Genomic DNA, 26,402 nt, shown 5'->3' on the forward strand with positions numbered 1-26,402 from the left:
ATTCACAAATACATTAAGGCATCTTTGCTTCTATGTGCTTCTTGCTTTCTTTTATTTACATTTTTTATTTGAACATTTTACAAGCTTGTTGAAGTTGACGTTCAGGTGCGGGACTGCAGTTGCAGCCTCTGGACTGTATCTGTCAGGTGAGCCATGTCGGGATGCTGGGCCTGGTGTTTGATGTACTCCAGAGTCCGAACCTGGAGCAGAGACAGAGGACAGGAAGTCACTACAGCTGCGCTCACATCAGGCTTCTTCGCTGTTGTTCTTTAAATAAACGGGACTGTAATCCGAACGAGCACAGCGAACATTTAAACAGTTATGATTAGAGCTGCCTGAATGTGTTAGAGGTGTGCGTGAACTCACCGAGACGCGAGTCTCACAGTATCCGTGTTTGTGGCTGAGGTTCCACAGGTTGACGGCCAGCTGGCTCATCTTGTTGTTCCTCAGGTCACCGTGAGCCAGCAGGACACCAAACAGGGAAAACGCCAGGGAGCCTTGGCGCCGTGTGCTCTGCTGCAGAGGGAGCGAGAAGAATGTGTCAACACGTAAACATAAGCTGTGTTTCCATTTAACTGTCAAGTGAAACTGAAGTGAAATTTTGAAATATCGCAGAAAAGAAATAAAAAAAGACAAGAAACACTAATTAGATTTGTTTGCATGAGCTGGTTTTGAGCAAATTATCTAGAATATGCAAAGAATATGTTATTTTGTCAGAAGTTGGTGGTATAGGCTACGTTACTTATGGCTGTAACAAAATACAATAAGTAGAAATCACAAACTTGAAACATAACCACTTGTTTGAGTATCGCCAATATACAAAGTATAAGGAGAATTAGAAGCAGAAACAAAACCTCGGCCATAAGAGAGAAAAATAAGACTTCAGAAATTTTCCTCAGTTGGGCAAGTTGTAATTATTCTTTTCTGTCAGCAATATTAATGACAGCAGAAACGACCTCTTCTTCTCTTGGAGCGAAAAACAGCTGATGGGTCACGTGAATAAAAGGACCAGTGTGTCGGATTTAGTGGCATCTAGTAGTTCAGTTGTATGTTGAAACCAACTTGTCTCAACCACCACTTCCAAGTATGTAGAAGAACCTACAGTGGCTGTGAAATTCGAAAAAAGGACACACTCCCTCTGTAGATTTAGACGTCTCATTCTAAGATAACGAAACACAATTCTTATTTTCAGGTGACACACTAATGAAAACATACTTATGAATACATCCTTTTCTGCCATTTTCTGCCGATAAATCCCTGTAAATTGTACGCACTGGACCTTTAAATGTTTGTTACATCAGGAATTATTTGCATCTCCCATTAACTGTAATAACTCCTTTTCAAAAAAAGCAAAAATCACCTTATCCAGTGTAAAAACTTTTGCAATATTTTGCCATTTCCATCAGCCTTTTCCAATGTAAAACATCAACATGTATATAAAAATATGTTGATGGAAACATGACTGTTGACATCTTCATATGTGTATCTTTCCAACTTACAACTGAGCCAAAGTTTAGCTTTTGAGGAAAAGTGTAGCATTAAAAAAGAAAAAGGCAAAAGAGAAGGGAAAGACTGCAGCCTCTCTGGTGGCACAGAGCCGATTCTGCCTCACCTCGTCCCGGCCGAGCGCCTTCAGGTGGTCCAGGATCTGTCCAATCAGAGTCTCGCACAGCTTGTTGATCTCTGACAGGAACTTGGGGTCTCCTCCGTAAAGTGTCTCATTGGAGTCCACTGAGGAAAAAGATCGATGTAGTTACAGAAACGCTCACATAAAATCCCTCTGACCACATCAGCTTACAGAAAGATGAAAAGTAAAGCCTCTTGTCACGCAACATTTAAAACTTTGTAATCACAATGTATACAGAAATGAACCCTGCAGTAATCCAAAGAGGAGGATTAGGGAGTTCTGTTGTCCGAAATTCAGGAAAATCCTGGACTCAGTGATCCAAATGTAAGGGCTTACAGAGAAACAAATTAATCTTGTATAAATTAATCTTGTCTAACCTGGATTTGTCTTTAAGAAAGAAAATGAAACAAACATGAGCAGTATTTTGGATTTCAGTGCATCAGAGATGTAATGACATTATGTGTGTGTGTACCTTTAGGGATGGAGTAGAGGTAGGTTTCCTGGCTCATGGCGGCCAGCAGTGGCAGAGCACTGACGTAGACTCGCACCTTGGCGTCGCTGTTGTCCTCCCAGGTGTAATCCTGGACCATGTTGAGGAGACCGCGGACTAGATAAAGCACGCCATGCTCCGGATGGTCCTGTAAACACGTTCACACGTACCTTAATGTAGCTACAAAGTTTGGATGATGTCCTTCATCTTTTTGTTCTGAAAGGCTAAGGAAAGGAGATTAACTGTGTTACCGGGACGACCAGCAGCGTGGCAAGGAAGTTGTTGATGAAGTCCAGCAGGAAGGTCTCAGAAGAGCGAAGTTTCCCTTCCACGCTGATGGAGCGAGGAACCTCTGGAAGAATACTGACCGCTGCTTTTAAGAAGGCATCCGCTGGAGGTGTGGAAAGATGGACGGAGAGAGTTAAAGGGAACGAGGGAACAAGGAAAGGAGATGGAGAGTAAAGGAGAAACAAAAGGGCAGGGTGATAATAAGAGGGAAGTGGGGAGAGGAAAAATGGGGAAGGAAGGAAATTAAAGATAAAAAAGTTGGAAAAAGCAGGAGAAGGAAGTAGGGAGGAAGGAAACAGAAAAATCAAAATGCAAAATTTTGAATATGATCTTAATTTTGCTCCCATTTTAAAGGACCAGTGTGTAGGATTTAGTGACATCTAACCCTCCCTACAGTGGACACAAAACTTGTGACAAACACTGAAGGCTGTGACTAGAGTCAGTGCTTCTGTCTGGGCTACCATAGAAACATGGTAGTTCAACATGGCAGCCTCCACAAAGAGAACCTGCACCCTTTGTAGACATAAACAGCTCATTCTAAGAAAACAAAAACGCACCAATTCTTATTTTCAGGTGATTTTACACTAATGAAAACATGTTTATGAAAATTATATTCAATTTCTGCCATATTCCGCCAATAATTCCCCATAAATCTTACACACTGGACCTGTAAAAAATGAAGGGAAGCAGCTGCTCACCCTGAGACAGACACTGGTTTGCCAGCGTGACCTGACCGGACAGCAGATAGAGGCTGAGACGACTGAAGATGCTGCTGAGAGACGGGATGGTGATGAAACTGTAGGCAGCACACGCCTGCAGGAGAGGGAAGCAGAACAGTTCTTGAATTGGCATCAGATGTTGGCTACGGTGGCCCGCGGGGATCAGAAGCCCTGCGTAGCCGACTCACCCTGACGAAAGCTGCAGTTTTCCTGGAGTGACTCCCTCTCATCACCCTGCTGGTCTCCATCGCGAGCTGGTTCACCGTCTGGAAAAGACAGGGTGAGCAGTGAGGACGGTGTGTGTGTGTGTGTGTGTGTGTGTGTGTGTGTGTGTGTGTGCATGACTATCACACACAAATTAAACATACTGATGTGTACTACTGACGTGAATGAGCTGCACCAGCACTGGCTCCAGGTTACAGAAGGTGGCTCTGGCCTCCACACAGAAACTCAACTGCTGCTCAAAGTCTCGACCAAAAGAAACCTGAACACAAACAGACAGAAAATAAGAAGAGACCCAATGACTTTTACTAAATTTACTCTGACATTTTGTCGTAAGACTGGGGTGTGTGTGTCATTTCTGTTGGTCACAGAGGTCAAATGAAGGAGGAAAGTAAAGAAGTAACTTGTTTCATTGGTCATCACAACAGTTTCCAAACATTTAGAGCTAAAAACAAACTTGAATTGGTTAGAAAAAAGAATCATGATAAAGACATTGCAAAGACAGAAATATAATATATAAAATAATAACAGAGTGTTGGCGAAAAGCTTGAAAGACCATCTTGCAGTAAAGTAAACAGTTTATTGGCAAATCCTAAATATTTTATTGGCATCAAATCCCATAAAAAAAACAAAAAACAACAATAATCCTGCTAACAAGTATTATATGTGTATCTAAAGACATTAAGCTTCACTGTTATCCAGAAACTATTAAAAACACATCAATGATGTGTACTGAAGTCAAATGAGTCAGTCCCACACACACACACACACACACACACACACACACACACACACACACACACAGATTGAAAACACACAGATGAAAATAGTCCCCAACAAATACACTATTTCCTTGTGATTGAGTAATGTTTCCTATAAACTACAGTGTCCAGCTTTTTTAGGTAATCATTTGCATCTGCATTTCACTGCATATATTAATGTATATATTCTTATATTTATGTTTCTTATGTTACCAATTTTCTCATGTTTGTGCTTATACTTGTCTCCCAGTGTAAAGAACATGGAGTTTATGTGTAATGAAATGTGCTATATATAAAAACAAACTGCCATTGCCATTTACCCTTACTTGAAAAAAGAATCTCAATATTTGTGAACTGTTTTTAAATAAGTCAGAAAGTGCTGAGAGACTGACTAATAAGTAGTTGGTTTTGTCTGTTTGTTGGCCAGAAGAAAATCTAAAACAACACTTATTTCTTATTTGTAAGCCACAGACAAACGTCTGAGGAGTCTCACCATGCGGATGAAGCCGTTGATCAGCAGAGCCAAAGCTCTTTTCTCATCCTCAAGAGTGAGAGCGCTGCAAAGAGAGAGAGGACAGCTGACTGACTGAAGACTTATCAACTATCTAACAGAGGTGGAGCTACAAAGAAAACTAGGTGTTCAAAATCACTGACGTTAGCTAGAATTAAAATGAAAAAGAAACTAAGATAAACTAGAATTAGTTACCAAAAACTATGATTAAATAGTGACAACAAAAGACAACTATGAAAATAATTATCAGTATAGAACACACATGCACACAAACTCCTTACTTGACAGAGTCGTGCATGGTCTTGCAGATGTGCAACATGGCGTTGAGGATGACGGGGTCTTTGGTGGGCTCCACCTGGTGTCTGCAGGAGACAAACAAACAGATCCAACCTTCACTAAGACATCTGTGACAATATCTCACTTTTTTGTCACAAAGCAAAACAAATCTCATTATTACATCAAACTCTATGGCAGCAAGTGATTGAAGAAGTACCTGCATTCGAAATCTTACTTGAGTTAAAATATACTAGTATTAGCATAAAAAAATATACATAAAATACTAAAAGTATTCATCATTCTGCATTATTAATAGTTATGAATTAATGTGTTAATCAACACGAAAATGTTGCAGCTACTTTATATATTGCTGGAAAGACTAATCTCTAATGATACAAGATGTTTTATTAGTTGATTTATATTTTTGATCCTTAATAATCCAAATCTGCAAAGTAACTAGTAACTAAATTAAATGTAGTAAAGTTAAAAGTACAGTATTGGCTTCCAAAATGTAGTGAAGAAGAAGAAGTATAAAATAGCTTACAACGAAAAGTTAAGTACATGCACCTCAAAATTGTACTTTAATTACTGTAATTACAGTACTTGAGTAAATGTACTCAGAGACTTTGCACCACTGGCAGCAGTTCTTACTTGATGAAGACCTCCATGATGGACCTGCAGACCTCCACCCTCACGCTGTCCTTCTGGAACATGTCGAGGAACGGCAGGAAACGCTCCTACGAAACAGAAACATTGGGGAACGCTGTGGGACTGTGGCACGGTAAAGGTGACTTACCAGCGAGAATTTTCAGTTTTCGGTATTTTCAAAATTTCATCATGTGTAGTGCTGCCGCCCAGAAAGTCCAATGTTTGAATCATGATTTTGAGACCCCTCAGTCGACTGAGATTCTTCCAGTCGACTCATTTTATTAGATTTTTTTGATCTTTCAGTGTGGATTACAGTAACAGGATAAAACAGATAGAAGAGATAACATTTCCATTAGGAATTACAAATAAGGGGGATCATAAATATGTTTTTATAGTAGTGTATTGGCACATTTATGTAAAAAAAAAAAAAGGTATGACAATGTGCTGGTGGTTAACTGATGAGAGAAGGTGAAACGAGGGGTTGGTAAACAGGTTTCGGCTTGTGTTGTTGAAACCATAAAACTAACTGTGATGGAAACTGAGACGGGTGACTGTCAGCCCTCGTGCTTCACAGAGTGTGCAGGACGGGTGAAAAAATCTGTAGTCCATAAAAATCTGACAGTGTCATATCACAGATGATGAGGAAGGCATTAAAACGTGGGTCTGAGTGTAATGTGGTGCACTGAACTGACAAAAGGAAAGAATCATCAAATATTAACATTGAATAGCCAAATCCGATTCGACTGACAAAATTCGGGGTCAGGTGTGCATTTGGAAGCGTTGTTTGCTCACCATGGAGAAGAGGACGGAGAAGTCGTGGAAGTAGGTGAGGATCTTCCTGATCACTGACTGCAGCTGGACGCAGAACAAAACAAAGTTAGAGTCAGTACAGAGCCGACAGCAGGAGGAGGAGGAGGAGGAACGCTTCACGAGAACAGGCTGAGCTGCTAACCTGAGGATAAGCGTCCTCAAACGCCCGGTCAGGAGTCATGTGTTTGATGATGTCGGCTAGAACAGTGTTGACCTCACGCTTCTGAGAACAAGAGAAAAAAAGAAAGGACAGAGAAACGTGTTAGAAATCCCACATGATAAAAAAGTGTCACAACTCCTCCTCTGTGCTGTGCTTTACTCACTGTGAAGTGTCGGCAGGTGAACTCCACCCAGATCTCTGCACAGTTGACGTAATCCTAAAACCCACAGACAATCACATCTGGAGTCAGAATCTCAGTATATTCACGGGAAATAAACATCTGTGTGAGAGCAGCGATGTTCTCACAGTACCTGAGGACTGCGGACTTTGGTGACGACCTTCCAGGCTTCGTTGAGGATCGTCAGCCTCTCGGATTCTGGAGGGTCGGCGCAAGCGAGACTGCGGCCCAGAGAGCCGAACAACAGGTGCTGGAGACGAGACGACGACAGAGCTTTTAATTTACAAGTTGACATTTATCGTATCGCCGCAGTGCAGCTGTTCGTGTCCTCTGACCTTGGGGAAGCCGGTCTCGTCGCAGTCTTTGATCATACCGATGAAGTCTGTGGCTCTGGCAGCGACAAACTCCGGCCTGAACGCCCTCATGACTGAATTCAGGAGCAAAGCACTGTGGGAAACAGGAGCAGGTTGGATCTTTGCAGTCAGAGCATTTGAGCAATCTGGAGGTATTTCAAACTTGAGAGAAAGTTTGTCAAACTTGAGAGAAAGTTTGTCAAACTCTATAAAAGTACAGTGTGTAAGCTATAGTTTGTCAGCATTTGTTTTCTTTGTTGAAAATGTATTTTGATCAATAAACTAGATTTTTCAAGAAAAGGTGCGAGACAGGAACAGCTGATTAATTGATTAGATACCAACAATTAAATTAATTGCTATTTTGATAATTTACTAAACATTTTGAGTACTAAACGTACTAATTATATTCTCCTCATTATTTTTGTGTTTTTAAAAGCACTCACTTGTTCCCCAGTTTCTTGCATCTCTCCATCATCTCTGTTAGCAGAGGCTGAAATAGAAACACAAACAGCAGTTTTGACTTCTCCATTGAATTTACTGACCATTTTTTTTGCCAACGTTCAACGTCTGTCAGCTTTACAAATTCCAGCTGAATAAGCTGTATGTAAAACGTGTGTGTGACTGCGTGCCTCTGGAGCTCTGTAGGCGATACACTGCAGGATCCAGTTGATGGCGGGTGAATAAAGCGTCAGATACTCCGGCACCTCCACCCTCTGCTGCACCAGCTGGTTCTGGACGCTCTCCCCGCTGATCTGCCGGAAGGTGCCGAGCAGGTCGAAGAAGTTGCGGTTCAGGCTGTCTTTCAGGTGGGGGGCGACTTCCATGCCCACCTGGAGGGGAGAGAGAGCACAGTTCTCTCTAGACCTTTTTTTTTTTTTTTTTCCCTTTTCCAATTATAATAACAGTGAGAACTGAAGGTTTCTCTAGACATGGAAATGCAACTGGAAATCTAAAATACCACTGAATAAAGAAAAGACATGTTTTTATACTGTTGGTCAAAGTTCAGTCAGTGAAATAACATTATAGATTCATAAGCAAAGTTTTAATTCATACTGGGGGGAAATTCAGTCGTCATAAACAGCATCAAAACTGGAAAAACAAAGCTGTTTTCATCTAATTACCAGCCCAATTTAGCCTGGCACCGCCAGACTAATTTGCACATGTGAATTCAAGCCAGAGCAAATGAAAACATGAGCTCAGCAGATCGTCTGGTTGCCAGGCTACGGCCCGTTGGTGCCATCCCAACGATACAGAAACAGGAAAGAAAAAGCCTCAGAAGTAAGAAACAGGAGAGAAAAACCCAAAACAATGAATACAGGATGAGAGTAAGCAGTAAACTGTTCTCACCCTGCAGAGGTAAGCTCTGGTGTACGCTGCCACCAGCGGGTCTCCGATTCCTCTGATCATTGCTGTCAACCGAGGGAGCGTCTCCTGAATACCGCTGTGGAGAACGAAAGCAAGCTGTGTTATTTGTCCAAAAGTCCTCTAAAGCAGAAACGGATCAGTTGTTCATTCCAACGTAACAAATACACTTTTTCTCAAAAACACTACAAATGTCTGATTTAGAAGAGAAATGTGTGAGTGATGTACGGGTGAGTTCATCCAAACCCGCGTGCACGGATAAAAACATCCACCCGCCACCAACCTGAACATATTATTTTCTGCAACCACACCTCAACCTGTCCCTGTAAGCTATATTACTTTTTAAATTCTGTCGAACAGTGCAAGCTTTCCAGGTGATCTGTAGTGTATTGATGTGTGTGTGTGTGTTTTCTTTAAGAATTTACTTTAATGAGACTGAGAGACTGCTGTCACTTAGCAAAACTAAACACTGTAGTTATAAACTCAACAGGACAGACCGAACTCTCTGAAGGAAACAGAATCAAATAATGACTGAAGTCACACTTCTGTGTCTCGTGTGTAAATGCACACAAACTTACGATTTGTTCAGGAAGCGGTTACATTTGAGAATGGCAGCTTCCACATATCTGTTACAGAGGTCAAAGAGTCAAATTTATACATGAGTTTAAGAGTGTCTTTGATGATGTCATGGAGACAACCAGGTCCAGAAAACAGTACATCATTTTTTTCCAGACAGCCTACATATTCTTTTAAATTTCAAACTAATCCTTGGATGTTTGGAATCTGGAATAAAGTATTTGACATGAAAATGTACTATTAGGAAAGATATTAAATTAGAGTCACTTGAAAGAGCTTGTCTGGTTGTCTGAGGAGTGTCCTCGAGGACAGATTTCAGCAGTGACGTCCTGCTGACGGTGGTAAAGGATACAATCTGGGCAGAAGCTCTCTGATGGAGGCGATCTTAAAGAACCAGTTGAGGCAGGTCTCCTTGGCCGTGTCATTCACATCTTCAACTGTGAACGAGTCTGAGGACGAAGGAAACCAAGCAGACACGTCAGGGCATCGGGCGTATTGACAGGCTCAAATGAAGTTCAGCTGAATATGAGACAGTAACAACATCTCATCCGTACCTGGTAGGGGTCGTGGGTCTGAACACATGGTCCAGATTCGATCGTACACCAGTCGGCCTACAAAAAAGTGAGACTACAGTGAGCAAACCTGCATTTTGTTTGTTTTTATTGAACTGAGAGGAACAAGGCTTCTCTGCGCACCAAAAGTGTCGAGGATGTCAGTGATGAGAACAAACTTGCTGGGGTAGAACTGGATCACTGAGGTGTCGGACAGAAGCTTGGAGCACTAAAATCACAGATCATAAATTAATGCCAGTGTTTTCAGACAGAAGATGAGATTTTCGCTCATTATTTTTGGCGAGTTAATGCAGGACTACCTGGATGACGATCTTCAGGGCTTTGACCTTCTGGTCAGAGGCCCAGGCCTCCTTTAGGGACTGGTTCAGCTCCTCGATGCGGTTGGCGTAATCCTGCTGGGAGAGGTTCAGCAGCTCTCTCTGGGAACCCTGCGCACACAGACAAACACGTTTTGTTTCACTTTGCTTAGCCTAAACTGAAGGTCAGTGAAAATCTATTGAGTGGATGAGTTTTGCAGCTTACTTAAACACCAGTGGAAGTACTTTTAATTAATCCACACATACAGCACAGACATATACGCCTTTTCTAATGTGAATCTATTTAAATTTATTTGAAACAGAAACATACCTCCTCCAGATCATCTAGTTCTTCCAGGCGAGTACGAACTTTCTCTGAAACAGCTGAGGATCCTGGACTTGGAGCTTTGCCTACGGCGACAGCAGAGATTTGTGCATTTAAAATATGTCTATTTGTACATGGACAAGTATGCAGCACAAACCAGCGCCACACACCGGAGCATTTACAGCATAAGCTATTTGCAATGTCCATCCCTACATACATCCACAAAACACTGCTGGAGTTTCAAAGGAAAACAATGTGGCAGAATCTTCGACACAATGGAGGTGAACAGACGTAAATGTTTTTGCCTTTTGCCATGTTTTTTGCCTAAATCTTCACTGTAGATCCTTAGTTTGGAGCCACACTCATATGCATGTGCACACCATCTTAAGTGGGTGTGTCGTGTGATGGTGTGTGCAAGGCGTGTTGGGGCTTTAGGAGACTTGGATTATGCCAGACGAACAGTATGGAGGCATTTTATGTTTTTGTTTTGTTTGTTTATCTGTTCGAAAACTGGTCACCATTTACTTCTATTATTTTGGTCAATTCTAAAATGTTTTCTTGTGAAACTCCTGCAGTGTTTTGCGGACTAACAAAATAAACCTGCCTCTCAATCAGCATGAGGGTGAGAAGATTGTGACTGAGTTTTCACTTTTAGATGAACTATCCCTTTAAGATTAGCAAATTTAATATAATGATCAAAACTTAACAATTTAATTTCTTAATAAAATGGCAATGATGTGGTCTCATCATCTTCTTGTCCAAAATTTTAACTCCTTGACGTCATAAGAGGGTTGTTGTAGCTGCTGCTTCTGACCAAGAAGTAACGCAATAATCTAAATGTGAACATTTACCCTTCAACCATAGTAGAAACACACATACAGCCTCTGTATCGATCACTGAAATCACTGTTAGTTTATTATATTTGCCACTTTGGCAGCACAACAGATAGTAAACACAACATTAATATATTAGCGTCTTATAAAGTTGATTTGGTTAACTAACTAACTAAATCAAGGCCAATATTTACTCTCCTTTTAACTCTTGTTTGCCCTGAACTATGTTCATGTGCTAGTTGCTAACTTTGTCTGTCTAGTTTTTGGTGATGAAAAGGTGGTAAACAGAGGAGGAGAGGAGAGGAAACAGAGTTTTTTCACTTAAAACAACTGCTGCTGCTGTAACAGGAAACGACGCTAATGGGAACTGTGAGAGTGAGTCAGAATAAAGTTGTGGGCAGCAAAACCAAACCAGTGAGACGAAAGACAGAGGAGAGGAACTGCAGAGTTAAGTGATAATTCTCTGTGAGTTTATCACTACGAGACGCCTCTTTCACATTCACATAGTCATCTGATCCACTCTTAATATAAATAATGACTATTGCAGCTTTCATTTTGTTTTCAATTGTACAGATATAGCGTGATGAATACAAACAGAGGTCTTACCTTTATCAGAGCCCATGAAAAGATTCTATGAGGACAAAGAAATTAGAATTATTTTCTGTCTCACAAAGTAAGGCTGTGTACACAAAGGCTGATTTACTTTAGTTTACAGTAGCAGAACAACTTGCTGTTATGATGGAGGACGACTTACAATTGAGAGTTTTTCGGTGGTGGTGAACCTGGCCAGGATCTCTCCTCGTTTTGACGACCAGGGCTCAAAGTCTGGACCCACTGCCTCTTCCTCCTTCTCCTTCCTCTTCCTCCCCACGTCCTGAAAGCACATCATCTCTCCTTAAAGAACAAGTTTGGGTGGAGGGTGGAAAAGCATGTGGAGCAACATTTGTCTAAAGTTTCAGTCAAGCATGAACTGACCCCCGTGGAGGCGCTGTGTGACATGGCAGGAGCCTCGCTGGCTGAGGCCGCAGCAAACATGGAGAGGGGGTCGGTCCCATCCAGCATGGAGCTGAGGGGGTCCGCAGGCGCCGAGGAGGAAGAGGACGAGGAGGAGGAGGTGCTGCCTTTACGAGCCCCACGACGGGTCTTTGTATCTGTCACCTGGGTGGAGAGCACAGCTGTTAAAGGGACATCACAGACACTTTTTAAATGCAAGAAACAGCTACGAGGAACTGATGAGGATGTTTGGACACATTAATATTTTTCTGAATGAATGTGTGCTGACAGTGGCATTTGTGATGAGACTGAACAACAGGAGGACGGTGATAAAAGCAGATGGTCTACCATGATGGGTTTGAGGGGATGGTACTCTCCAAACTCCACCGGAACAGACTCAAGACGACATCTCTGCAGCTCCGCCTCATAGCTGCGCCCACGGGAACGCCTTGTTAGACAAGAGACAGACTAGATTTAAACTGTGATTTAGCTTATTGTTTAATTACTTACAGTAATTACAACTGATTCAAACGGTGACTGTTTTTAAGGCTAACTGCTTCTGTCTTTAAGTGAAGAACTGATTAACTCTCATTAGGATCTGAGATCTTGCCTTAAAGACAAAGATGAAGGTCTGTGGTGGCAAAAGACACCCAGCTGCCAATATCAGCTCATTACTGCAAGTTATTATGACTCTAAGTCAGTGTTTCTCAATCCTGCCCTGCATGTTTTAGATGTTTCCCTGCTCCAACACACCTGATTCAAATGATCAGGCTGCTATCAGGCGTCTGCAGAGGCTTGATGATGAGCTGATCATTTGAATCAGTTGTGGATTGAGAAACACTGCTCTAAGTAATGAAAGATGACCAAAATACTCCAGGCATTTGACCCAAAAGTGTGGGTCAATCTCACACAAACTGCAACATAAATGATCCAAATAACTGTTGGAATTGGTTAATATATCTAAAACCAATTATAGAAATATATGCCACATAAAATAGCACTTTTGTATTACTTTACAAAATATTTGTGACTGCCAAATTGGTGCTTATCAACCTAACTGAATCAAAATCATAAAAATTATTACAACGATATTGTGAGAAAATAAATCCACTAGGTCATTTTGACCCACTTATGCATCTAAAGGTTAGGAATTTCCCTTTGCACATTCACTGTGCTGCATCCAACTCCATGTCTCATGTAAAACACAGTTGACTGAAGACATCACCGAACCCTTGTGAGGACATCAGACAACAAGACATACATAAATCAGTTTTTAACATGGGCACCAATGGGAAATGGCGGCATCATCAATTTCTGTATTTTTCCAATACTCCCTCCACTTGATTTCTGCAGACTTTTGATGTTAAAAATGTTAATTTCATGAGACTAGAACAGTTTAATGAATTTCTGTTGCAATTTGTGTTGGGTCATGCTGTATAATGTACTACTATGCACTGTGGCTGTAGTTATCAAACAACAACTGGAAAACTGGAAAAATGTTTAGCAGACCTGTCATATGTTAAAACCTAAGTTTTAGTATCACTCTCATAAGTCTGTTTACATTTAAATTTTAATCCTCCTCAACTACTTGAATATGAGAGTGCAGCAAGACCTGTGTCTTGACCTTTGTCACAGCAGCCGTTTTAACATGAAATAGTGGGGTAAACACAGGTGTTATCAATGATACTAATCAAGGTCCCGTTCCATTCAAGTCAAGCAGAGTTTAGATGCTGCTATCGTGCGTATTGGCTCACTGGGAATTAATTAGTATCATTGGTAACACCTGTGTTTACCTTACTCCTTCATGTCAATATGGCTGCTGTGAGAAAGGTTCATAACCTATAACACATCCCTATATGCTTTGCTAGACAGCAACCAAACTGCAGCCAAAGGAGCATCTGATTTAAGGCCACAGCCATAATAGCATTTGGTAATGTTAGGCTGAAAACCTGTTAAAAAGTTGACATGGCATTTGACACGCTAAATTATAATTTAGCTCGCGACACACGTATTTGGACTACATGCACGTTCTAAAAACACGCACAATATGCATACATACACAATTTAAACGATTTATATTGGTGATGCGGACCGTTTTAAATGAGAAAAAAAGCATCTTACCACTGCACCGCAGCCATTTTTCTAACATCATATGACGCCTCAGCACTTCCTGGTTATGCCAAGTTTTGGAAAAGAACTGTTTTTGGTTACAAATTGTCGGTCTGTTGAGTGCTTTTTGTTGGTATTTTAAAGGACTGCTAATGTGAATACGAAACATGGTGTTGTTTGAACATTTGTAACAACGACAGCGTGAACTGGGGGACATTTTAAAGAACTCTTACAGCAAAATACAACTTCATTTCCCAGTACACATTGCGCGCCCTCAAGCGAGCAGCCACCAAAGAGAGAAACGAAGGGAAGAGGCATCACTTTGGATTTAATTTTAGGGCACTGAACAATCTTTGAGAAACTTCGAGTAACTTCGCGCAAATAAACCAAACTAATGTACCCTTTGTGGGTCATTAGTTGACTCCGACTGCTACAACTTACTTAAGATAAACAAATTTCCTCCAGCGGCCAGATTACCAGACCAGAAGACGTGTTTCTCTCCTAAACTTGAATAAAACTTCTGTCCAATAGACGATCTTCGTTAGTCCCACAGCTCTCCACTATGGGTCTGCAGCAGTCAGCGGAGACCTTAGCTAACACTTTACCCTGACCATGACCTGACCGTAGCACTGAAGGCTTGTCCTCCCACTTCACCTGACCAGGTACAGTACATCAATGTCAAATTTGGTTCGGGTTGGTGTACTGTTTTTATATTTATTTAAAACGGCGCTTAACATGGGCGGGTTGAGGGGGGCTGGAGGCAGCTAACTTAGCAGTTAGCTAACGTCAAAGCATGACAGCTAATTGGAGGAATGCTTTTATATTGCTTGACATGATTAGACATGGAGTAGACTGAATAGTATATTTCAGTCGGTCAGTGTGAACTATCTTAATGTGGACATTTGTTAAATTGTTTTATCTCAGTCGACTGTTGGATTTTTCTGCCCCCATTTCGACAAATCTGACATCCTGTGTACTGACAAATGTAAAATACTAGATTAAGATATGTTTGCCTCCATACTTGGTTGTGTAATATAGCATAACGGTTCTGTGGGTGTGAGTGTTGGTGCTTTCATATAGTATCTAATATAAACCATAGAGGTGGATTGATTAGTCAAGAAAATAATTGATTTAATCAGTGATTAAAATAATCGTTAGTTGCAGCCCTAATTCTCTATTCGTTGATTCATAATTTAGTCCAGGGGTTTTCACAGTCTGAGATTGTTGCCTGGTTCTCACTTCAGAAAACCTCTGATGATGATGATGATGCTCAAATAACTTCCCTAAACTCAGTGTGACATACTCAGATGTCTTGTTTTGTCTGGATGACAGTCCAAAATCCAAAGATATTCAAGTGGCAATTGGACTAAAGCAGAGGAAAGCGTATTGGAGAGGCTGGAACTGAACATTTTTGCTTGAAAAGGGATTGAAATGATTAATTGTTTTGGAAAATTGTTTGCATTAAATTTTCTGTTGATATATTAATCATTTAACTGGCTATTTGTCTCAGGTCTGCACAATATCCTAATAACCATTAGGGGTGTAATAATATATAGATTCAATGTTTGACTATCCAATATGATGAATGCAAATTGAAAATGTCAATGCATGTTGTCATCCTTGAGATGTTAACTTTTATTTTGAAATTCCCGTGACATTCTTTGTCACAAATGTCTGGAAAAGTACAGACATAAAGCTGCTCAATTATAATTTAGTTGCTTTTTGTGAGATGATATAAATGTAACTGGTGGAAAGGAAATACGATATCGTCTGGTATCGATCACATCGACCCCCGAGTTGAATTGAATGGATATTGTATTGCGACAGACTTTGTGATAGTCGTCCAAAGAATCAATATAATATTGGATCGTGATGAAACTTGTGATTTACACCCCTAACAACCCAAAGATTTAGTCACATGTCAGCCAGCTGCAGAAAATGTGTAAAATTTGCATTTTACAAGTGTTTGATGGGAATGTGATTTCATATAAGACAGAATGAGTAGGACTTTACTAAAAACAAAGCATAGACTCGTACAAAAATAATCCCTCTCAGTCACCCAGTCTTTTCCCCTGAACGGCTCAGGGATTAATATAATTATTCCACTGAAAAATGATCATGTTAAACCAGTCCCTAGTTCAGGTCTAAAGCCTGTCTCAAAGCTAAAATCAGCAGACACGTCTTCCTCCCCTCAGACTCAGAGATACTGAGACAGCAGGACGAAGTAAATCTTATTACGGTGAGACACACAGACAGTGATCGTCCTGTCTTGTAAGACCAGATTTAGGACAGCGGGTTGTCATAGAGACGGTGGTGCCCTGCTGTGTGCCACTCTCACATTCTGTCTCTGCCAGGTACACAACATGGAAATGAACATTACACATTTAAAGGACCTATTAAACCAGCGCGTCTGTGTGGCGAGCAGAGGTGTTGCTGCGTGTGTCTCCAGACGGTGCTACATTTTTCAAATTTAATTTTCTCTTCCTCTCACATTATCATATTGATTTGGCACTGTTAATCACAAATTAAAATACTGAATAGAGGTGACAGGTCTTATTTGTACGGGTCCCATTTCTGCCAGCAAAATTTTGTGATGCCAAGTCAAAGGACAAGGACATTGTCAAAGCCGTGTTGTACGACTCTGGTTTGTTGTCTCCCATTGTATGTGTGGGTTGGGCAGATAAAAACAGAAATTATACTCTGGTGTGGACCAAAGCACTTGTACTGAGAACCCTCTGAGGACGTGGTCTCAGTCAGGTCAATTCTTTAGCAGGTCATTTGTGGTGGGGATGTAGATTAATCAATTTGAGTAATTTTTTAATTAAAAAATTTGCAAATTCTCTGATTTCAGCCTCTTAAATCTGAATATTTTCTGGTTTCTTAACTGAATATCTTTGAGTTGTGGACAAAACATTTGACATTTTGACATTTGAGGACATCATCATGGACTTTGGGAAAGACTGATCGACATTTTTAACCATTTTCTGATGTTTATGAACCAAACAACTAATCAATCATTGAAGCAAATGATCAGCAGATTGATCAATAATGAAAATAATCATTTCAGAAAAGACTTGAAAAATAAACATAAACATAAAATAATCATGTGGAGACATATGTGTGCTCGACATGTTAGGACTTATTTTTAAAGTGATGAGATTGTGACAGGTTTAATTAATCGATTAATCAAGCAAATAATCAATAGATTAATTGACAATGAAAATAATTGTAATCATAGCCCTAATTTCAATCATTTTTTTAAGCAAGAAAGCCAAACATTATCCTGTATAAGCTCCTTTTTTCGATTGTACGCGATAGTAACATGAAAATGGTGGGTTTTTTACTGGTGCCTGGATAAAACTGTAAAAGCTGGATAAAACTCTGAGTAAAACATTTTATTTACAAATCAATTAAAATTGTAATTACTCAAAAAAAAATTGCAGATAAATTGCAATGAAAAATGAGTGTTGCTGTTTTTTTGGTATGTTGTGTAGAGTGATTGCACTTGTGTTGTTAAATTAAAGTGGTCATGATTTATTCATGTTGCACAGTTTAATGCAGATAGAATGAAAAACATGTCGATGTCATCATGTCTGACCCTGACAGATGGGCCATGTCACATTTGCAGTGCTTCTTGATAGGTTTTCTATTATACTTGCTGGCTGTTTTCGTGTGTGTGTGCAGAACAATAACACAGAACAAAGTCTGCAGAGGTCGCCATTTGAGTCGCAGCGATTAATCAAAATGAACCTTTTTTGATAATGGAAACTTATCAGGACGTCGAATACCGCCGTTTTGGGTTGGTGAAAAATCGCGAGTGCAGCTTAAAAATGAGAAAAAAAATAAGAAAATACAGGCTGAGGGCAGGGTCTCTGCAGATACATCCACCACGACACGCTTCCAGTGTGTCATAAGTCCGTCACTCCCAAAGACTGGGTCATGACCTGCAAGCAGGTCACAGCAGATTTTATTTGGATTTTATTTTATTTTATCTGAAAGATAAAAGCCTATGGAAGAAATTCTGCAAAATGTAAGATTGAGATGGCCTTTTAATTCAGGCTACATGCATTTATTTATTTATAAATCAAGCATAATATATGGTGACGTTCAATAATGCACAAATTAACTCTCCCAAGATTTATAAATAAGGCCTATTGTGAACTGGGTCATTGTCATTGTCATTTTTAAAAAGTGGGTCCCTAAAAAAAGTTTGAAAACTCTGTCATAAGTGATAATTGAAAGGGATTATTTCATTGATTCTATAGATTGCTTTTTGAGGAAAATGTTGAGGATTATACCTTTTAAATGTGAATATTTTGTGGTTTCTTTACTTCTCTTTGACAATAAACTGAATGTCTTTGGGTTGTGAGACGTTTGAGGACGTCGTTGTGGGGTTTAGGAAATATTGGTCAACATTTTTCCACCATTTTCTGATATTTTATTGGCAAACAACTTTAAAATTAATCAATGAACTGAGAAAATAATTGACCAATTAATCGACTATGAACATAATCATTAGTTGCAGCCCTAGTTGATGTTGACAGGCAAGTCGCAGCTGGTGGAAAAGACAGAGGACAGATTGTTTGCAGGCCTTACTATTACTGTGCGCTAAAGGTCCGGGGTTAGCATGTCTCATTATTAATGCCACGCTATTTTGGAGAACCCGAACAAGCCTTATCTGTGTAACCAATACTCACTTTCATGAAATGATGCCCTGGATCAGGTGGCCACTTTATTTCCTTCTTAAGACATTCATGGCTTTGCATGTCACTCTTATAGGGTTACCGCTCTGCATCTCCCCTGCTGGTTTCTCAGAGGCTTTTGGCCTGCAGATCTGGATTTGCTGTGAATTATTAACAGGAGAAGTTTAATTGTAGGAGCTAATTACCTGATAGCCCCGGTCCTTGTTGTCTTTGACGGACATGTGTCACATGGAAGATGCTGTCATCGAACTTCAGTGACTAGTGCTGTCTAGGAAAGGGCGTACTTTGGAGTCGCTCATTCTGCCATCTGCCTCTTCTTCCTGTCAGTTAACTTTTCACTTTCGCCAGGAGCTTTCACTTCTCCTGAAGGAGGCAAAGATGACCATGGAAACCTCAGCTGCCATCAGGCTACGCTACGAGGAGCTGCTGTTTTATGCGGCCTTTGTTTCTAACTGCTGGTGTGTGTGTCTGTGTGTTTGCGTGTGTCTGGAGGGCAGAGTGTGTAGGAGAGGGGGCGGTGGCAGCAGTGGTGGCATGCGTATGGGCAGCAGCTGGAGGTGGCAGCTCTCCCGGGCCATGCGACTGGCGCTGCGCTGGTGCCGGCTGTGCCGCCCGCAGAGAGGAGGCCGAGGCGGGGCGGCCAAGCCCTGGATCAGCGGCAGGTTGTTGGAGCTGTGGAGCTACAGCAGGCTGCTGCTCAAGTCGCTCTACTTCAACAGCCTCAGCAACTCGGACACGCTGCTGGACTGTGCGTTTGAGCCTGTCTACTGGATCGTGGACAACGTGACCCGCTGGTTTGGAGTGGTGAGTTGTTGGATTTTTTTTTTATTCTGGGTGCTTCTTCTTCTCTCTACACCTCCGGACTCTGCTCCTCACCCCCTCTTGTCTCGTCTCTTATCTCTCAGGTGTTTGTCTGTCTCGTCATACTGCTCACATCCTCGGTCGTGCTCATCGTCTACCTGTTCGTCCTACCCACGATCCTCAGCACTTACCCCGTGCACTGGATCGTCTGGCACCTCTTCTGCGGCCACTGGCTTCTCGTCATGGTGGTCTTCCATTACTACAAGGGCACCACCACCTCCCCAGGACACCCACCCAAGGTACCAAAGTCTTCGTAGGCTGAGAGGAAAATGCTGACATGGTGTAGCAAGATTTCTACTGTGAGTGTTGTCAGGAGCAACTCAGTTAAAGGAGTCTAAAACATAATTCACATGGTGGTTGTCTTCTGTGGCACATTAGCTTCCCACAAGCTAAAACAGATGCTCATTCAGGGCTCAGTGTTAATGGTTTGTTTTTTTTCACTTGCCCAGGGTCAGAATCTACCTGCCCAAAGCAAAATTGTACTTGCCCCTGTGCAGATAGTTTTCATTATTAGCATAATCAAATATCAGCAAAGTCTAAAGTTAATGTCGTGTTGTCATGTTTAATATCGGGCTGCAGTGTCTATAAAATGTCTTAAAATACTTCTGTCCCAGCAGTTTCAATGGGATAGTTCACCCAGAAATGAAAATTTGGTCATTATCTGCTCACCCACATTTTTTAGTTCGAGTTTCACAGGAAAACAGCGCTGCAGAATCTCCCACACAATGGAAGTGAACGGTGACCAGTTTTCAAAAAAACTTTAAAATTGCTTTGGAGGAACTCTACAAACAGGCCTCTAGAGCAGTTTGCCCTATTGAGCAAGTGTAGGAAATATGATCTACCAATAGATGTCAGACTAGAGCTCTTTGATAGATTTGTGACACCAATTATGCTTTATGCATGTGAGGTTTGGGGGTTTGAGAAAACAAGTCTTTTAGTTAAAAGTTGAAAGTTAAAATGTCCACATGTAGCTAGGAAGATATCCACTATGTATCAGTATTAAAAAGAGAGTTATTGGTTATTGGGGGAGTTTGTTGAGAGGAAAGGAAACAAAAATAAGCTGGGCATTGTGTAGTTGTTTATTTAATTTGTGTGTGACAGGAATATATGCATCACCATGGATCACATTTGTTCACTGAATAGTAGATGAATGTGGCTTCTCATACCTCTGGAGGTTTTATAATATTACTTGGCTGAAGTTTACAGTTGAGCAGAGGTTAAAAGATCAGTTCCATCTGAACTCCAGAGTATGTTATCATACTGCATACCTCACTACACATGAGGAGTGCACGGACCTGTACACTGGGGAGACAAAACAACCGCTGCATACCCACCTGAAATCATGTGACTCCAACAGGTCACATGATGGCAGGGACCTTAATGACTCTCAATCACACCTTCCTCCAGGTGGCATGAAACTTTCTAATAAACAGATTACTCGATAATGCAAATAATAGTCAATTGTAGCCCTAACCACATCCTCTTAATGTAATTTTGTCTCTTTTAGGACAAAATTCATATCCCCTCAGTGTCCATCTGTAAGAAATGCATCACCCCAAAACCACCCAGGACGCACCACTGTAGCATCTGCAACATGTAAGACAATCAAACAACAATTCTCATTAACAGTTATTTGTTTCGTCTTACTATTTATTTCATTGTAAACTGTCTCTGTTACTTTGAAGGTGTGTTTTGAAGATGGACCACCACTGTCGTATCCTTCTGACGAGCAGCACACGAAGAAACCAGAAAGAGAATGCATGAAAAAATGTACTCAAACGTTTTATGCTTTTAAATGTTTCAAGTTCTAAATTTCCCATTTTGTAAAAAACTGACCTGAACCTGCTTCCAGCCTGGTTGAATAACTGTGTGGGTCATTTCAACCACCGCTACTTCTTCTCCTTCTGCCTGTACATGACCCTGGGCTGCATCTACTGCAGCATCAGCAGCAGGGACCTGTTTCTGGAGGCCTACAGCGCTATAGAGGTGAGGACGGATGCAAACATCACGTCTGTAAACAAAGAACGCTTTACACTTCTGCACGTGGAGTTTGTTTTTTACCTCTAGGCTACTGTCACCCCATGAGTTAGACTTAAAGGGATAGTTTGGATTATTTAAAGTGGGGTTGTATGAGGTCCTTATCCACAGTCAGTGTATTAACTACAGTAGATGTTGAGAATTATCCTTCGGTGCAGTCAGCTACAGCGGATGGCGGTCGGTACACCCCAAGTTTGGAGAAGCAGAGGGGGCACCAGCATGGAAACTAAGCAGTGAACTGCTGTGGACAGGATCAGCAAAACATATTCTAGCCACTTAAAAGAAAATCAGTATCACTGCACAACATTATCATTGTTTTATTGTGCCGTCAGACAGTTGGAGCTCAGTGTTATATAAGCCAGTTATCACTCTCTCCAACCCAACCAGACTCCATAGGTGAAATCATAAATTTTACTTTGCAGAACACAGGAGTTGCTGGTCTACTGCTGCCTTGATCTGTAAGTTTGTTTTGTGTTATTGTGTAACTCAGGGGAATCTGAGCTGCCCTTTGAAAACACCCAAGTCCCACAATAACACAAGCAGTGAGCCAGATTGAGACGGCGGCGGACGAACATGTCTCATGTTCCACAAGGTAAAATGACCGATTTCTCCAGTGGAGTTTGGTTGTTTTGGAAAGAGCGATATTTGGCTCATTTCCTGTCAGAAAAAGCTGATGAATATAGCATACACATAAACCAATTGATTTTTTTAGGTGTGCCTTTTAAAGTGGCTAAACTGCTGCTTAATATTTGTTTAGCTTCCTTACTGGTGTCCCTCTCTGCTTCTCCAAGTGCCAACTAGCATCTACTGTAGGTAATACAGTGATTATCTATCAAGTACCTCATACAACCCCACTTCAGATAATCTGAATTATCCCTTTAACTAGGTTTATTTATTCTGATCACGAGTTCCACTGAGGCGTTGCTAATGGTATGACTAGAGACTGTCTAGTTTAGCTGAGGAGCGAAGAGTAGAGCAGCGCCTGCCAGATGGTAGTATGACGTTGAGCTCAGATGACGAAAGAAAAACGAAACAGGAGACATGAAAAGGATCTTTGCTCTCTGCTCTCATATTTATCTGATCAAGGATGGTCCAATCTCAAAGGTGACTGTGCACCAGCTGCTAAACAAACAAACTCTAGGCTGCGAAAACCAATTAGTTTGAAAGTTTGGAAGTCCTCAATACTCAAAGATCACCTAACCAGGAACAGGATCCAGCATGTTCGACTTGTAACTTACCCATATTGTAAGTGGCCTTTTGATCCCGAGCCAGTATGACCTCAGGGAGCAGCGAGCTGAAACGTCCTGGGATCGGACCCGAAAGTGAAATATATACACATATCTGTCCCCTTCAGAGATACTATCAGACCCCTCCTCCAGACGACACCTTCACAGAGACCACCGCTCACAAGAGTATCATCTTCCTCTGGGTGCTGACAAGGTAAGGTCCCCCTTGTTTGAATATCGGATGAAGGTCGAGAACATCATGCAGACGGGTCAAGTTGGGTCATGTGTCGCCCTGCAGCTCGGTGGCAGTCGCTCTGGGAGGACTCACTCTGTGGCATTTCATACTCATCAGCAGAGGAGAGACCAGCGTGGAGCGACACATCAACCGCAAAGAGACCAAAAGACTACGGGAGAAGGGCAAGGTACACACATGTACAAATGCTTTTACTAGGCAGAGCACAAATTGTAAATTTTAAGACAAAAGGTTAAATGTTGTTGCAGTATTGTACTTTTTTTTTCTGTTCTCCTGCAGGTGTTCAGAAATCCGTACCATCACGGTAAAATGAACAACTGGAAGTTATTGTTTGGTGTGGAAAAAAGGAGGTGAGCTCAGTTCTGATTATTTTATAATTCAAAATTTCAGTAAGTGTATTTGGTGACCGTGCTGAAAGCATGTGTTGTTTAAGTGTAGTTGTAAACCAACTCCTGACTCCTGAACAGGACTGTGTTTGAAAATGTCCTTCAGCCACAGTTCAGGTTACTTGTCCTTCTGTTCCTCAGTCACTGGTTCACGCGGGTCCTCCTGCCGTCCAGCCATCTTCCAAACGAAGACGGCATCATGTGGGAGTGCACCTTCACCAGAAGAGACCCCATGGCCATCTGATGTTCAGCCTTTTAAATTGAAACCGTACCAAAAAAACTCTTTTCACCTGCATTTACACCATGAGCAACGCGACTCGTGTGTCATACTGTTGTAACCAGCGGGGACGGTTCAAAACGAAGCTCCGTCTTCATCTGTTTTGATTGCTGCTACGATCATTTGTCAAAGAAAAAGAAGCTTTGTAGCTACAGAAATCAAAGAGTTTTTTGCTGCGTTGGTATTTGCACTGCTAGAGGTGGGAACCAATTGGATGTAACCACCAGTGATTCATCTTCTTAAGATATGTGATCATATCCTACCTGTCGACCCCGTACAGCAGGTCTGACTGAAGACCTCGACACCAGCTGACTAAAGCGCTCTTGACTCATTTGATTTCTAAATTACGCTGCTGGTCAGCATCGTTGTCAAGACCAAACTTCTTTCTCCTCTCTCCCAGCCATTTGTAAAGACTCGACAAAGACTTTTTGTGTATTTCTTAGACTGGAAAATCTTGTACCAACCCTTCAGCCTCTTGTGGCAGGTGTGTGAGATGGAAGGACGGGATGAAGCAGTATGTGATGAGAACACCACAGCCTGCTGGTACAGTATCTTAAAGGTGCTATGTGTTGCATTTTTTTAAACATCAACACAGCACATTGTTAACTTTAGTATGAGTGGTAGCCACCATCTAATTCCAGCTGTGTTGTTAAGACTTTCAAGTTGAGACTACATTTCCCAGATACTTTGCTTGCGTCTGTATGCAAGTAGCAGGGATAGATGTTAATATTTTTAACCACTGGCCCCACGGTTGCCAGGGTCCGGACCAATGAACTCTACTAAAGCGAAGCCAAAACATCTCTCAACTCTTTGTTCAAGACGAGTCGCTTCCATGGACGATTCTCGCTGTCGTCACAGCGACTTCAGTAATTTGTCATATCAAGTTAATAATATAATACGGTGGTATTATCTTCGGGCTGTGTCGCCCACCCCTAACATATCCATCTTCTCAGAGATCTCATTAGTTTACACTGTATGTGCCAGCATCAATGTGCTCATGGTCGATTGATAAGTAAATGCAAACATAGCACCATTAATAACTGACGCTGTATTGAGCCCTGACTTCATGCTTAATCAGAGATCTGAGCCTAAACCTTGTCTGTTGTCTGTAAACTTGTCCATAATAACTGTGTCTGTGTGTCTTGGACTGAGGACAAATCCAAGTGTTTCTTACCGTGGTCGGGACAAGTCCCGAGATGAAAACGTATTTGCAATATTTATTTTTGATTTTCTTCCAAAAATATCCTGTGGTTTTTCCAAAAAAAAAAAAAAAAAAAAGTGTTTTAAGGTTTACGACTGCATGTTTACACCTGCAGTATTCTGTTCTGCTGTTGTCTGTTTTGTGAGAACCGCTGCTCTGAACTGAAGAGCGAAAAACCAAGTTTGATTCACTCATGTAAAGTAAAACAAACAAACCCTGCAGTGATTTTTATGGTCTTTACAGTTATTTTCCTTGACTGATAAAGAAATGATTTTGTGCCTTGTTTTGTTTTTCAGCCTTTAAAATGAGGCACTTTAAAGAAGTGAATCAGGCACTATGAAATGTAATTTTTAATTCCCACCCTGACATGATCACACCGGTGATGTGATCAAACCTGATGTGATGGATGAGTTGGATCTGTAGTTGCCATAGAAACATGACGTTCAGTTGTGGTATCATTTGTAACCGGTGGGAGCTGTGCTCCAGTTTGATTTTGATTCTGTTTTTTTTTTTTTTATTAATAAAAACACCTGTTTGATATTTGATCTGTTTCCATTTTCATGTGGTGATATTTAAAGGGACAGTTCACTCTAAAATCAAAAATACATATTGTAACTCTTACCTGTAGTGCTATTGATCCATTACAGTTTTGGTTTGATTGCAGCTCAGTCAAGGACAGCGCCATTTAATGCGCTATATGTTCTGCCACTAGAGGTCTCTCACTTTAAACCAGTAACAAAAGGCATCATGGGAGTTATTTTCACTGTTGAACAACCACCCTGACCATTGAAAAGCTAACATGACTTAGGCCAGAATCATTTTCATGGTTGAGGTTATATTAAAAGTTTTATTCATGTTACATTTAATCACGTTTGTCATCTTCCTTCATCACTCTCTGATGTATCCTGTGTTTTACGAAATTATAGCAACTAGCAGCCAGTAGGATTTTCTGAATTAATGAGAATTTTTCATTTAAGAAAAAATATCCGTTTCACAGAATTAATGAGACTTTTCCACAAAAAAAATGTTTTTGCAGTTTTTCCTGAATTCGTGACAGTTTAAAGTAAAGTAGTAAAAAAAATTGCCCACTGATAGAAAACTTCTAATGTAGGTACACAAATCAATAAAATGTACGACGTGTTTTTTTTTTTTTTTAGACATAAAAAAAAAAAATTGCCATACACTGCCACAAGCCTTTCCTCCATGACTAGATGCACAATTTCTTCTGCGCTGTCTCCAGAGCAATGCTAGAGAAAAATCAGCTATTTTTGATTTGGGGGCTTAACATATCAAAAACGACACAGAATGCTTTTTGTATAATTACAAAGCAAAGTTTTAATGACATGTTA

At 41.0% G+C, this 26,402-nt stretch overlaps 2 protein-coding genes across 3 annotated transcripts; one reads left to right on the top strand and one right to left on the bottom strand.

Annotated features, from left to right (window-relative positions):
- Positions 1–91: 91 nt before the first annotated feature.
- vps35l (VPS35 endosomal protein sorting factor like) lies at positions 92–14,230 on the bottom strand. The gene is made up of 30 exons (XM_084740194.1): positions 14,122–14,230; positions 12,349–12,448; positions 11,983–12,165; positions 11,762–11,881; positions 11,614–11,638; positions 10,181–10,260; positions 9,853–9,981; positions 9,677–9,761; positions 9,536–9,592; positions 9,334–9,430; positions 8,984–9,031; positions 8,391–8,484; positions 7,673–7,873; positions 7,487–7,533; positions 7,026–7,137; positions 6,824–6,940; positions 6,676–6,729; positions 6,495–6,575; positions 6,335–6,397; positions 5,546–5,631; positions 4,900–4,980; positions 4,601–4,664; positions 3,510–3,608; positions 3,313–3,390; positions 3,104–3,218; positions 2,369–2,508; positions 2,100–2,265; positions 1,613–1,731; positions 367–516; positions 92–200 (listed from the first exon to the last, which is right to left on the bottom strand). Exons 1-30 carry the CDS (start codon positions 14,136–14,138, stop codon positions 102–104), a joined length of 2,907 nt encoding a protein of 968 aa, XP_084596320.1. The 5' UTR covers positions 14,139–14,230; the 3' UTR covers positions 92–101.
- A 174-nt stretch (positions 14,231–14,404) lies between these two features.
- zdhhc16b (zDHHC palmitoyltransferase 16b) lies at positions 14,405–24,703 on the top strand. 2 transcript variants are annotated; one of them, XR_014772149.1, is made up of 9 exons: positions 14,405–14,771; positions 19,310–19,616; positions 19,718–19,912; positions 21,181–21,269; positions 21,359–21,387; positions 21,526–21,659; positions 23,065–23,150; positions 23,235–23,539; positions 23,717–24,703. XR_014772149.1 is itself a non-coding variant. In XM_084740195.1 (9 exons), the coding sequence occupies exons 1-9, from the start codon at positions 19,347–19,349 to the stop codon at positions 23,817–23,819; spliced, it is 1,101 nt and encodes a 366-aa protein (XP_084596321.1). In that variant the 5' UTR covers positions 19,310–19,346; the 3' UTR covers positions 23,820–24,703. The 2 variants fall into 2 exon arrangements, 1 of the variants encoding a protein (XP_084596321.1); XM_084740195.1 differs by lacking the exon at positions 14,405–14,771 and having other exon boundaries at positions 23,235–23,358; positions 23,469–23,539.
- The last annotated feature ends 1,699 nt before the right edge of the window (positions 24,704–26,402 follow it).

This window comes from Lutjanus erythropterus, chromosome 17, assembly GCF_056507025.1.
Source record: "Lutjanus erythropterus isolate fLutEry1 chromosome 17, fLutEry1.hap2, whole genome shotgun sequence".
Taxonomy (NCBI): Eukaryota; Metazoa; Chordata; class Actinopteri; order Lutjaniformes; family Lutjanidae; genus Lutjanus; species Lutjanus erythropterus.

Excerpts from the sequence above, each read along its gene's own strand:
- vps35l (XM_084740194.1), bottom strand. Across the intron at positions 8,485-8,983 it reads AACCGCTTCCTGAACAAATC|CGGTATTCAGGAGACGCTCC; the intron begins GTAAGTTTGTGT and ends CGTTCTCCACAG. Across the intron at positions 517-1,612 it reads AGGCGCTCGGCCGGGACGAG|CAGAGCACACGGCGCCAAGG; the intron begins GTGAGGCAGAAT and ends CTCCCTCTGCAG.
- zdhhc16b (XM_084740195.1), top strand. The coding sequence starts at position 19,347 with ATGCGTATGGGCAGCAGCTGGAGGTGGCAGCTCTCCCGGGCCATGCGA. Across the intron at positions 19,913-21,180 it reads CCCCAGGACACCCACCCAAG|GACAAAATTCATATCCCCTC; the intron begins GTACCAAAGTCT and ends TGTCTCTTTTAG. Across the intron at positions 21,270-21,358 it reads CACTGTAGCATCTGCAACAT|GTGTGTTTTGAAGATGGACC; the intron begins GTAAGACAATCA and ends GTTACTTTGAAG.